General features: G+C 47.7%; 1 protein-coding gene across 3 annotated transcripts; it reads left to right on the plus strand.

Moving 5' to 3' along the window:
- The first annotated feature begins 1,246 nt into the window (after positions 1-1,246).
- Positions 1,247-12,351, plus strand: Atxn1l (ataxin 1 like). Of its 3 annotated transcripts, none has more exons than XM_052166414.1 (3): positions 1,247-1,381; positions 3,604-3,665; positions 5,058-12,351. In XM_052166414.1, exon 3 carries the CDS (start codon positions 5,211-5,213, stop codon positions 7,272-7,274), a length of 2,064 nt encoding a protein of 687 aa, XP_052022374.1. In that variant the 5' UTR covers positions 1,247-1,381; positions 3,604-3,665; positions 5,058-5,210; the 3' UTR covers positions 7,275-12,351. The 3 variants fall into 3 exon arrangements, with proteins under 3 accessions (XP_052022374.1, XP_052022373.1, XP_052022372.1); XM_052166413.1 differs by having other exon boundaries at positions 5,091-12,351; XM_052166412.1 differs by having other exon boundaries at positions 5,094-12,351.

Genomic DNA, 12,351 nt, shown 5'->3' on the forward strand with positions numbered 1-12,351 from the left:
TCTTCCCTTCAGTTTAGTTCGTGTGTGTGTGTGTGTGTGTGTGTGTGTGTGTGTGTGTGTATATATATATATATATATATATATATATATATGGCATGCACAATGTTTTGAATGTTTGAATGAGAAACTTCGATATATAGGGTTAGATGTTTGACTCTTGGTGCCCAGTTAGCGGTGCTATTAAGGGTAAGTATGGCCTTGTTAGAGGAAGTACGCCACTAGGGACCTGGCTTTGAGGCTCAGAGCCACAGGCAATTCCCAGCTCACTCACTGCACTTTGTGTTTTGCAGTTCTAGATATGTCCCGTCCTCTCTGTTCAGCCTTTACGGCTGCTGCTTGCTGCAGTGCGTTCCCACCACAATGGACTCCTAACCCTCCCAAATCGAATTGCAAGCTCAAATAAATTCTTCTTCTGGTTTGTGCCTTGATCGTGTTTTATCACAGCAACATAAAAGCAACGAATACACTTGTAATACCACCACTTGGGAGACAGAGGCAGGAGGATTAAGAGTTCAAGCTAATCGTAAACTACACAGTGAGTTCAAAACCAGTCTGAGCTACTTGCGAACCTGTCTCAAAAACAAATGAAGAAATGCACAAAACTTCCCCTCCAATCAGCAACCCAGATCAGCCATTCATTTTTTTTGCTTTCCCTTAAGCCTATCAAACTTTCATTCAAGTATTTATTAGAGTTAGTATGAACTGGAATGAATAGTTGACAATATTTCAAACCAGTAACCAAGTCCTGTAGTCACTAAACCAACTTGCTCTCCGCTGTACTAAGAAACCCTTCCTCTTATTACCCACCCACTCCCAGGTCTATAGTACTTGCTTCATCTTGCTCTAGGTCCTGCACAGGTGCTCTTTTTTGGCTGCCTCAGGCTATTTCTAACTTTATAAGGCTTTTGACTCTTGAAAAGGTCTAAGCTCAGCTCTCTCAACCTGATCCTACAATGGCCCTTCCATTTTTCCATTCCAGTAAATTCTGGGGTTTCCTAAACAGGATTTCCCAGGAATCTCCACTATCTGAACTTCTAGTGATAGCTTGTGAAAAACTTCTCTAGGGGATCCAGGTCTGGGAGCTTAAGGAAACATCACCTACTAGTGGGAAAGGCGTTCATTTTCCCACCAAAGGGGGGCGCTGGGCATGATGGGCAGGCGGCCAGTTTCCTCCTCTTTGAGGTAGGCGGTGCTCCCAGGCCAGAGTGACGTCATCTTTCCGCGTCGTGGGCGGGATGCGCCTAACGCCATCTCCGGGCGCCCGGCTTGGGGGGGGCCCGCTGGGTGTGGGGCGGCTCCGGGGCCGGGGATGGCGGCGGCCGCGGTGGCGGCGGCTCCGGGACGAGCGGGAGGAGTCCTGGGAGCTCCGTGAGATGGGCCGGTGAGTGTCGCCTGGGGCGGTAGCCGCTGGGCTGGCCTGAGGCCAAGCAGGCCTGGGTTCGGAGCTCTAGTGCAAGGGCCCCCTAGAAGCCCGTTGCCTCACCCCGGCCGAGGGCCCCCTAAACAGCGGGCAGAGAGATCGAAAGAGGCCGTGCTTAGCCCTCTAGATGCTGCTTTCCCGCCTGGCCCAGAAGGCGGCCTCAGGCCCTAATGCCCCGGCGGTGTTGTACCCGCGGGCCAGGATGTCCGAGTTCTCAGGGCGGGAAGGGGACCCCAAACAAGGAAGCGTCGCCAGCGGGGCCTGGCCTCAGCTCCACGTCCGACCCCCGATTCCCTAAACGTAGAATTCCCCCAGTTCAGGCCTTTACCCCTGTCGGAACAAGGATCATCAAAAGCCATCATCCCTGGTATCTCTACCAGGCTGCTCCCTTTCTGTGGGGCGCACCTCTCCTTCAGTGAATTTGGATCCCCCTCAGTGTGCAGCCTCTTGGTTCCATTCCTTGCGTGAAGAGGAGTTGTCTTCCCGGCTATGTTGGCAGGTCTCTGGAATGGTTCCGTTGCCCCTTAGTTCAGTTAGGTTCACAAGTTTTGTCATTTCCCATGAGAAATTTCCAGAGCTGCTCCATACACCCACACCCGGGTTTCAGATTTTGAAGTGTTTTGCCTTGTGGGAACCTGGTGGGCAGGCTGAGCTTTCATTACCTTGTGTTTGCTAACTTCTCGGTGACCCATAGACAGATTTTTCCGTAGCTTTTTTAGCTACCGAGGGCAAGCAGCATTTTGGGAATTAAGAAAATGAAAGAAAGCTGAGTGCTTTCTATTAAACTTTTGATGAAGAATGAATGCGTGACTTGTACCCACTTTGTGATTTATTTGTGGCATTCGGAATCTGTTTATCCACATCTCCCATCTTTTGTGTACCCTTGAACCATGCCTATCTTAAGTAAACGTTGCCTTCAATTGGACCGAGCTTGCAATATTCTGACTTTGACAGAACAGGCTGTTTCTCGGTACTAGTCAATACTGCTGACTCAGTTAAGACTTCCTTGGCCCCGTTTTTTTTTTGTTTTGTTTTGTTTTGTTTTGTTTTGAGAGAGTCTTGTGGAGCTCAGGCTGACTTCTGACTTGCTATATAATTGAATGTAGGTGGTGATTACCTGGAACTTATGATCCTCTTCTTACTACCTCAAAAGTAGTAAGATTTCAAGTGGCCACCACCACTTCCAATCTGTGTGGTGCTGGAGAGCAAACCTAGGACTTGATGCATGCTAGGCAGGCACTTTTCCAACTGAGCTGCATCCGGAACCTTGAAAGGCCATGTTCTTTAATTATTGATGTTTCTGGCAAGTGTAGATTCCGATATTGGTAGCTTAGTAATAGTTCTGTTCCCCATTGTTAGCTACGTACAATCAAAATGGCGTTTTCATTTTCTTTCGAATTTCATTCGGTACTTAGTGTGAAGTTGTGTAGAAAATGTACTGTGCATGTATGCATACACACACACACAGGAGCCCTTTTAATTTTACTTAGAAAATCTGTTAATATAGCTTTCACTTTGAGTAACTCCCCCTTGACCTCTTTTTCTGCCCCAGAAACATAAATAATTGTTCCTTTTCCTCTAGTGACAGCGTTATTTAAATAATCTCAGCATCTGTGTGTTCATGAGCCCTTAATAAAGAAGAAACTCCCAGCTTCTCAGTGCTCACATGCAGACAGTGTTAAGTCTCTTGTTTTTATTTGTGCATTTAAGCAAAACTTGATTGGAAATGAGCTTTCTCCCTGGGGAATAGGGTAGAGAATGAAGAATAGGATGCTAAAGAAACCATTGAAATTAACACATGGAAATTTCTTTCCCGGGATGTCTTACAAAAATTAAAGCATAGAAGATTTTTTGTTTTTGTTTTTGTTTTTTTGTCTGTTGTTTTGGTTTTGTGTGTGAAGGCTAGAGGCCAGCTTTTAGGAGTCCCTGCAGCTTGGGTCCCAGGAATGGAACTCAGATCTGAGCCATCTCATTAGCCCTGGATTTTTTTTTTTCTTTAGTTTCCTGGGCACTTGGGGTACATGTGCTATTACCACTGGGTTGAGAATGAAGCAAGAACTTAGGGACTTCAGTGTTTTGTTTTGTTTTGTTTTGTTTGTGGTGGCTTTGGGATTACCTTTCATGATAGCCCCCGGGAAGATGAGAGATCTGCCTCCAGTTTACGTCAGCCTTATGTCTTCTAGGCTCCCAAGCCAGAGGGGAGGACACTTACTGCAGCTGCTCGGAAGCATCACCAGAAGCTCAGGTAATAGAAGCACTTTGGATTCCTTGTTTCAGAATAAAACAAAATAAAAACCCTGGCACGTGGCAATGAAAAAAAACAGAATTCAGCCTGATTGGAAAAATTATTGCCAAAGTTCATATGCATTGAAGTGTTCATCGAAAAAGATGCTTTCTGATTTTTTTTTTTTTTAATTTAAAAAAGCAACAACAAAAGTTTTTTCATGAAGCCCAGGCTGGCCTCTAATTCATTAAGGCCCGTGTCTTACTGAGGTTGACCTCAAACTTCTAAGCTCTTATGTCCATCTCCCAAGTGCTGGGACTACATTTATGCACCATCACAGGAGTTCTATAAAGATGCTTTCTGACAGTGGATAAAAATGTTTGCAGAAGCTGGGTATGTTAGCACACATCATTGATCCCAACACTTGGGAGGCAGAGGCAGAGGCAGGAGGATGTCTGAGTTTGAGGCCAGCCTGGTTTCTAGAGCGAGAGTTCCAGGATAGCCAGGGCTGCACAGAAAAACCCTGTCTGGAAAAACCAAAACCCAAACCATTCCCCTTTCCACCCCCCCAAAAAAAGGTGGGGAGCGGTATAGAAAGTGACACTAAGAAGGTGGGAAAAGTAACCCTCCACATGTGGAGACTAGAATTGTGTGAGTTAACATGCAGAGCAGAGCTACCGTGGGAGGGAGGGAGGCCCTGGCACAAGAAACAAGGAAAAGGAGGCAAACTGAAGGTGGTGAGGGAGGAGGAAGAAGGCTTAGACTGAGGTCAGAATTGCTTGGGTGCTCCTCAGGGTGGAGGAGAAAGAAGCCATAGAGAGCAGGCTGCCGTAGTCTCTCTTCTCACAGGGTCAAAGCTGGAATGTCAGGTTTCTTGGAACAACAAGAACACTACATTTTATAATATGTTTAGGAAACAAGGTTTACAAACCTCAGCACTTAGTAATGCGAATTTAGCCAGTCTTAGGTTGAAGAGATGGGAGAAGGTGAGGTCATAACCCAAATTAAGCTGGGGAAAGGAAGCTAGGATGAGGTCATACATTTAGGAAAAGAAGATGGCACATTAGTCTTTGATAGCAAAAGGAGAAATTTTGGAAAGAGCTGGGAGCAAAGATGTATGCTCCCAGCCCTGCTCCTGGGAGGAGACTAAGAAGAGGTAAGGGCTCACAAAGCATGACTCGAGCAGAAGGGAAGGGAGCTGTGAAGAGACTCTGGAGCCCTCGGGTTACTTCTGTATCTGGGCTGTGCATCCTTGTAGCTCTTCATGGTCTTCCTGCCTCTTCTTGTGGTGGGCTGCAGGTGAACAGGCAGCCTCCTTCTATGCCCTCTCTCATGTCTCCATTTTGTACTGCTCTCCTTAGGTCTTTCTTCCTGGGTGTAACTCTTGATACTTTGTTTGACTTGATTCCCTAGGTTACTTTTCTCTGCCTCTGGTTTATTCCCTAGCAGATGTGGGCACCACAGCCAGCAGCAGAGCAGGGTGCAGGGAAACCACAGAGAAGTCGCTTCTGATGCCCGAAGGAGCAAGTAAACTCCATCCAGGCTCCAGGAACACCACAAAGCAATATGAAACCTGTTCATGAGCGGAGTCAGGAATGCCTTCCACCAAAGAAAAGAGACCTCCCTGTGACCAGCGAGGATATGGGGAGAACTACCAGCTGCTCCACAAACCACACACCCTCCAGTGATGCTTCGGAATGGTCCCGAGGGGTTCTGGTGGCTGGGCAGAGCCAGACGGGAGCCAGAGTCAGCCTCGGGGGTGATGGAACTGAGGCCATCACTGGTCTGACAGTAGATCAGTATGGCATGCTGTACAAGGTGGCTGTGCCACCTGCCACCTTCTCACCAACTGGCCTCCCATCTGTTGTGAACATGAGCCCCTTACCCCCCACGTTTAATGTAGCGTCTTCACTGATTCAACATCCGGGAATCCACTATCCCCCGGTCCACTATGCTCAGCTCCCGTCCACCTCACTGCAGTTCATTGGGTCTCCTTACAGCCTTCCTTATGCCGTGCCACCTAATTTCCTACCCAGTCCTCTCCTTTCTCCTTCTGCCAACCTTGCCACCACTCATCTTCCACACTTTGTGCCATATGCCTCACTCCTAGCAGAAGAAGCTACTCCACCCCCACAGGCCACATCCCCAGCTCAGTCATTTAACAAATCCTCTTCTGCCACCTCCCCACCCGGCCAGTTGCCACATCACTCGAATACTCAACCACTGGATCTTGCTCCAGGCCAGATGCCCATCTATTATCAAATGTCTAGGCTACCTGCTGGATATACCTTGCATGAAACTTCAACAGCAGGTGCCAGCCCCATTCTTACTCCTCAGGAGGGCCAGTCTGCTCTGGAAGCAGCTGCTGCCAATGGACAGAGACAACGAGAGCGAAGTGTAAGACGAGGAAGTGAAGCCCTTGACTCCAGCAGCAGCAAGGGTGAAGGCCAAGGACTGGTGCCGGTGGTAGAATGTGTGGTGGATGGACAGTTGTTTTCAGGTTCTCAGACTCCAAGAGTGGAGGTGGCGGCGCCAGCACATCGAGGGACCCCAGACACCGACCTAGAGGTCCAGCGGGTAGTTGGCGCTTTAGCTTCTCAGGACTATCGTGTGGTGGCAGCTCAGAGGAAAGATGAACCCAGCCCTCTTAACCTATCCCATCATACCCTTGACCATCAGGGTGAGGGACGAGGGTCAGCAAGGAATCCTACAGAACCGGTGGAGAAAAGTCAGGCCCGTGTGTTCTACCCTCAGTCCCATCAGGAACCAGTAAAACACAGACCTTTACCCAAAGCAATGGTTGTAGCCAATGGCAACCTGGTGCCCACTGGAACTGACCCTAGCCTGCTGCCTGTGGGCTCAGAGATCCTGGTAGCATCAAGTCTGGACCTGCAGGCCAGAGCCACCTTCCCAGACAAGGAGCCAACGCCACCTCCCGTTACCTCCTCCCACGTGCCCTCCCATTTCATGAAAGGCGCCATCATTCAGCTGGCTACAGGGGAGCTGAAGCGGGTAGAGGATCTCCAAACCCAGGATTTTGTGCGCAGTGCCGAAGTGAGTGGGGGGCTGAAGATTGACTCTAGCACAGTTGTGGACATTCAGGAGAGCCAGTGGCCTGGATTTGTTATGCTGCATTTCGTGGTCGGTGAACAGCAGAGCAAAGTGAGCATTGAGGTGCCCCCTGAGCACCCCTTTTTTGTATATGGCCAGGGTTGGTCCTCCTGCAGCCCTGGGCGGACTGCACAACTCTTCTCTCTGCCCTGCCATCGGCTACAGGTGGGAGATGTCTGCATCTCTATCAGTTTACAGAGCTTGAACAGTAACTCAGTTTCTCAGGCCAGCTGTGCTCCCCCAGGGCAGCTGGGTACACCCCGAGAAAGGTCTGAGAGGACGGTCTTGGGGCCCAGAGACCTATGTGACAGCGAGGGGAAGAACCAGCCTTCAGGAGAGGGTTCCCGGGTGGGAGAGCCCTCCCAGCCTGAGCCTGGTGCTCAGGCCTGCTGGCCAGCCCCAAGCTTCCAAAGATACAGCGTGCAAGGGGAGGAGGCTCGGGCTGCGCTGCTCCGTCCCTCTTTCATTCCACAGGAGGTAAAGCTGTCCATCGAAGGGCGATCCAATGCAGGAAAATGAACCTCTTTTCCCAACCCAGGACTGGGGCTTTCTCCCCAGAGGTGAGCCTCACCGTGAGCACCGAGAGGATTTGCACATGCCAAGCAGAGAATGGCTCTCTTGGCAGTGAGATTTGGGGGAAAATAGGCATTTGAGACAGCCTCCCAAAGCAGGATATGTTGCTCATCGCCCCGTGGCATCCTCAGGACAGCTCCAGAGGGTGCTCAGGTGGGCCATTGCAGGCTTGGGGCAAGAAAGGGTAGGAGTGCCCATAGGAGAAGAAACATTCCAAAATCAGGGCCTGCCTGGTTTTCCCTACTCATCCCTGGCTCCTACAAGGGAAAGTGCAGGCTTTGGGAGCAGGAGGCAGAAGGAGGAAGCAAAGAAAGAGCCAAAAACGATGATCACAGCTTATAGTAGCAGTAAAACTGTTTGTCTTTCTTTTTCCTGTTTCCCTCCCCTCTTTTGTGGTGGGAGGACAGGAGGCCCAATGGTTGAAAATAAGAGGGTTCCCACCCAGAACTCTTCTTGGGAGAGATGTGCACTTTAAAGGGTGATTTTGTTACAGATGTTTATGGCGGGTTTGAGGTGGGGGAGCACCATGATCTACGGAACTATGCTTGGTCCTTTGCTTCTGCCCATTCCTTCCCGTCTCACCTCACCATTCCGCTATAAGGCTTTCTAGCAGTTTAGGGCCAGAAGAGAGATAGAGAAGCCCCTTCAGGTTTGAGAATGAAGAACTGTCTTGCCAGGAACCCAGTGGGACTGTGGAGAAAGATTTGACTGATAGATGTTGGGACTTAGGCAAAGCTTTTGAAAGGCTGCTACCTAAACTCCCACTCACCTGTCAGACCAGCTTTGATATTTCATTCAGTCTGTAGTAGTAACTTCGGAAAGACCTGGAGGACCTTCCTTGGGCACCCACACTCCTCCATTGTCTGTCTATGTTGTGCCTTAGTGCCTGCACTGCCCCTACCCTTCTGCTGCCTGACTTCTGCATGGTGTCTTGACCTGGGCCTCATGTGTAGCTGCACTGCCTTTGTCCACTAAGACCTCTAGTTTTTGGTGTATAAGGGTCCCTGGTTTCCCTATTTTTATATTTAGAAACTCAAAATCATGTCCTCTTCCACTGGCAGCAATATAGTGGAGAAACAAGAAAGAAACCCTGCCCTAGGCTGGGCCTTCCCACCCCAGTGGGTTTACTCAGCCTCCTCCCTCACAGCCCATCACCTCTCAGCATTTCGGCCTAAGTTGTACCGTCCCAGTATCAGCTCTGAAAGTCTAGAATAGTCTGTGTAACATCTTAGCAGATGTTTTCTTGTATGGTAGTGGATTCTTCTAGAAAGAGTATTTTCTATCTTGGTTGTATTTGCTACCATCTGTCTTATTCCCATATTTCCCTACAGCTCATAGTAGTATCAGCTTGAATTGTAGGATTCCATTGGATGTTAGGATTTAGGCTCCCCCACACCAGCTTTCAAGTGGTTTCAATTTCCTATGAAGGTTTTTTTCTTTTGGGGGGGGGGGTCCTTTAGACTCTTGAAGGCAACTCAGGGTATTGTCCACCCAGCTATGTACTTAGGCTTCTCCCAGGGAATGACTGTGGCATTTCCTTCATAGATAGATTTGGACCAGCCAAGACCTGGCCTGTCATCAGGATGTAACACTTCTGAAGTATGAGCAAAACTTAAGGCAAGTCTTGTGATCTCTCTTTCACTTCCTCCCCAGCTGCCAAATGGGGATAAATAATCTTACCTACCTCCTGGGGGGAGGGGAAGTTCTGAGAATGGAGTCATTCTTAGTGTTCAGGTGCTAAAGGTTGTTCTCTTTGGGAACAGAGTGACAAGAAACTGGCTAGTTTGCTATAAATCCTACATTCTATTTGATACCTTGAGAGCAGATACCTGGTCAGCGAGCTTTTAGGGGGGCATTCAAAAGAAGCTGCTTCACCTGACCGCACATCCTGAAGTCTCTGGTTTATGTCAGAATCAAACACCAACCTTGTGCTGCATTGGGGATCACATCCTTCCCCTTCTGTTGCCCCCATTCTCTGCTGCTTCTCTGACTTGTTTCCTACAGTGGGGGCCTGTGGGCTTGAGTCTTGAGGAATTCTCTCAGATGAGAGCCGTAGGAGAAGGTATCATCTCCTGTTTATGAACAACTCGTTCCTAGGTATTATTGCATGTGTGGGTTTCTCACAAAGCCCCCTTCCTTAGAAGATTCATCATGGAATTTAGTGACATGCACTGTAGATGCTCAAGAAATGTCTACCCAGAATACCACTGAGCTTCTTCTCATGGGGCAAACGTAATTGGCTAGTAGTTGAAGTCAAATTGCTCTTTACTTAGGCTGCTTGTAGCTGAATCCTTGGAAAAAGAAATTGTTGACGGCCTTGACAATTGGGCACTGACTTCTGCTGTGGTTCCTTTTCTTATCCCTGTTTCGTAAAAATGGCAACTCCCTTAATGTGGCGCCATGCATATGTAACTTGATTTTGCTAAAAGCTACCTTTCCTGAAGTATGCACCCTAGGGGGGGAAAACTGTGCTAATGCTTGTCAAAGCTGTGGCAGTACTTAACCCTGAGTATGTAAGAGATGTGACTGGCTTTTAGAGTGAGCATTTCAGTGGTTAGTTGTCAGCTTTTGGGGACTGGGCAGTTGACAAAGACCAGTCTGGTCCTAATTAATGGTAGGACACTCCCAAAACTTGGAGATAGAATTGCTTTCTGAAGCTAACAGAAACACCTATGCCAATATAGAAGGGGAACTTGGTAAAGGGTGAGCATCTGTATGATGAGAAGTGGGGAAGGGGTTCAGGTCCTCAGAGCTGAGAGCTTAGACCCAACAGGGACCCAAGGAGAGCTAGACTGACCCTCCACACTTGCAGCCCCATTTGGTCTTAACACTATGGGCTTTGTTTGCTCTCTGCTGTTTTGCCACTGCTGTTGTCTGCTCATTGTCCTGCCTGTTGCTCATTGCGGCTCCTGTCCTTCATGTCTCTGGCCATGTAGACTCTCAGGCATCCTGTCCATTTTTAACCTGTGTTCTGCCAGTATGACTGTGTAGCACAGTCATATTGAACAAGGAAGGCGTGAATGCTGTAAATTGGTAAAGATGGGCTGGTAAGTTGGAAAGGATGTGGCTTCAGTGCTCTCAGGAACCCTTAGGCTCCAGAAATTTGGAGAAAAATGGTCTTTTCTCTCTCCTTTATGGTACTTCTCAGAACAAGAGAAACTGAGTTAGGGCTTGAGCCAGCATCCTAGTGCATTTGTCTAGCCCGATTCTGGGGTTGAGAAAGTGAAGTTTGGCTGAAATAGCTTCTCAAGTTGGGTTTTATTGTATTTTTACCAGTGGGTATGATCGGCATTTTAAGAGAGCAGGATGGTAGCATAATTCAAACCTGTACTGAGCAGGAACATTGAAGAGTTGGGTGGTCACATGGGTGTGAGCTGAAGATGGATATTGGGAAAGGCTTAGGCCATTGAGGTAAAGATAACCAGATTGATCCAATTGGCTGAGGAAGCTTAGGCCAGTCTTAGAAGTGAGCAGGACAAAGGCCATGTTTTAGAGATGTGTTAACGTCCTAGGACTAAGTTTACTAAACTACACTGAAGCTATTATACTTTCTAGATCAGAAAAATTGTACACTACAGTTGAAGAGCTGAATTCTACTATGGATGGATGTTATGAGCCCTTACTTGGAAGCCTTTACCTTCTAGCTTCCCCAGGGTAGGAAAGGTCTCCCACATTATGCAATAATAAAATAAGCATTTGGGTCTTTGCAGCTGTCAGTTGTTTTTCAACTCTAGGATCCATCTTTGGACCAAAAGTCTGGTCTGGGCCTAGGATGACATTGGCCCTTGATGCTAGAGTTGGCTGCATTCTCTCCTTACCTGCAGACTATGCACAGTTCCTAGAGCAGAGGGAGAGGTGGTGTGGCTTGCCCTGCTGAGCCTTCTCAGCAGGAATAATAGTAATAAATGCACTTTTCACACTAAAGGTTTCTTTGTTCTCCTGTTAAGCCTAGATCTTTCCCTAGTAGATTGCAAACTCAACAGTCTGTGTGACCCCAAAGCCATTCCACTGTAAATGCCTGGCAGTAAAGATGGCCCCAGACTGGGTTCCTGCCTGCAGTGTGTGTGGCGGTAGCCCATGTGCCTTTACCTAATGTCGATTTGCAAGCGTTTCGTGTGTCTTTATGTTAGGGGGTCTTAGGAACTTCAGAGAGAGAACTGATAACAGTGGTTTTATGCCCATCCCAGCCCCTGCCAGGGACTTTGCTTGTACTTGTAAATGGTGAGGGTTGGTGAGCTGCTGGTATTGCTGAAGGCAGGGTGGACCCCATACTTGCTTCCTAGTGCACTCATTGAATTGGATTGGGGAAGAGACTGTACTCACGGCTAACTTGAAGTATTAAAATAAGGCTGTCCTCTACACACTTCCTAGTAACGCAGGATCCCTGTAGCCAAAACAGTATATGTTCCAGCTGCAGAGAGCAGACTGCTCTCAGCTTACATAGCACCTTAGGGGAGGGAAGATAAATGGATAGGTATTGGGGTGGAGGAAGGATGGGAATTTTGTCATCCAGGTGGCTTTAGGGTCCTAAGGAGTAGAAAAGAATGGCACTGGGGAGGTCTGGATGGATCTGATTTGTGTAGGAGTTCCCTGTAGATAAATTACTGGTCCCCCAACCACTATCCCCAGTATGTAATGGCTGAATTAATATGTAATCAACTGCATTGTATCTAAAGCCTTAGAACTAGTCAGGTGCTCCTCCCACCCAATACCATTTCTTACCCTCTAATCCTACCTGATCTTTAACAAAGCATTAATAATTCTAAGGATAATCTCTATTTTGTTGTGCTTTTTTGTAACTGTTTTAAATAAATCAATTTGTACTGTATATTTGTACTTTTGTGAGATCCTTTTTGCTGTTTTACCATTTTAAGTCTCTGTACTTGGCTACACACAGATTGTATTTTTATTGTTAATGCTCTCTTCTTATGGATACCTGCATTTAACTTGTGGACTATGTAAACACAATATATATCAATATCTATATATCTATATATCGATCTATATAAACTACTAGCTTTTC

Source organism: Apodemus sylvaticus, chromosome 21 (genome assembly GCF_947179515.1).
Source record: "Apodemus sylvaticus chromosome 21, mApoSyl1.1, whole genome shotgun sequence".
In the NCBI taxonomy this organism is placed as follows: domain Eukaryota; kingdom Metazoa; phylum Chordata; class Mammalia; order Rodentia; family Muridae; genus Apodemus; species Apodemus sylvaticus.

Bases quoted from the DNA above. Each gene is read 5' to 3' on its own strand.
- Atxn1l (XM_052166414.1), top strand. From the start codon at position 5,211: ATGAAACCTGTTCATGAGCGGAGTCAGGAATGCCTTCCACCAAAGAAA.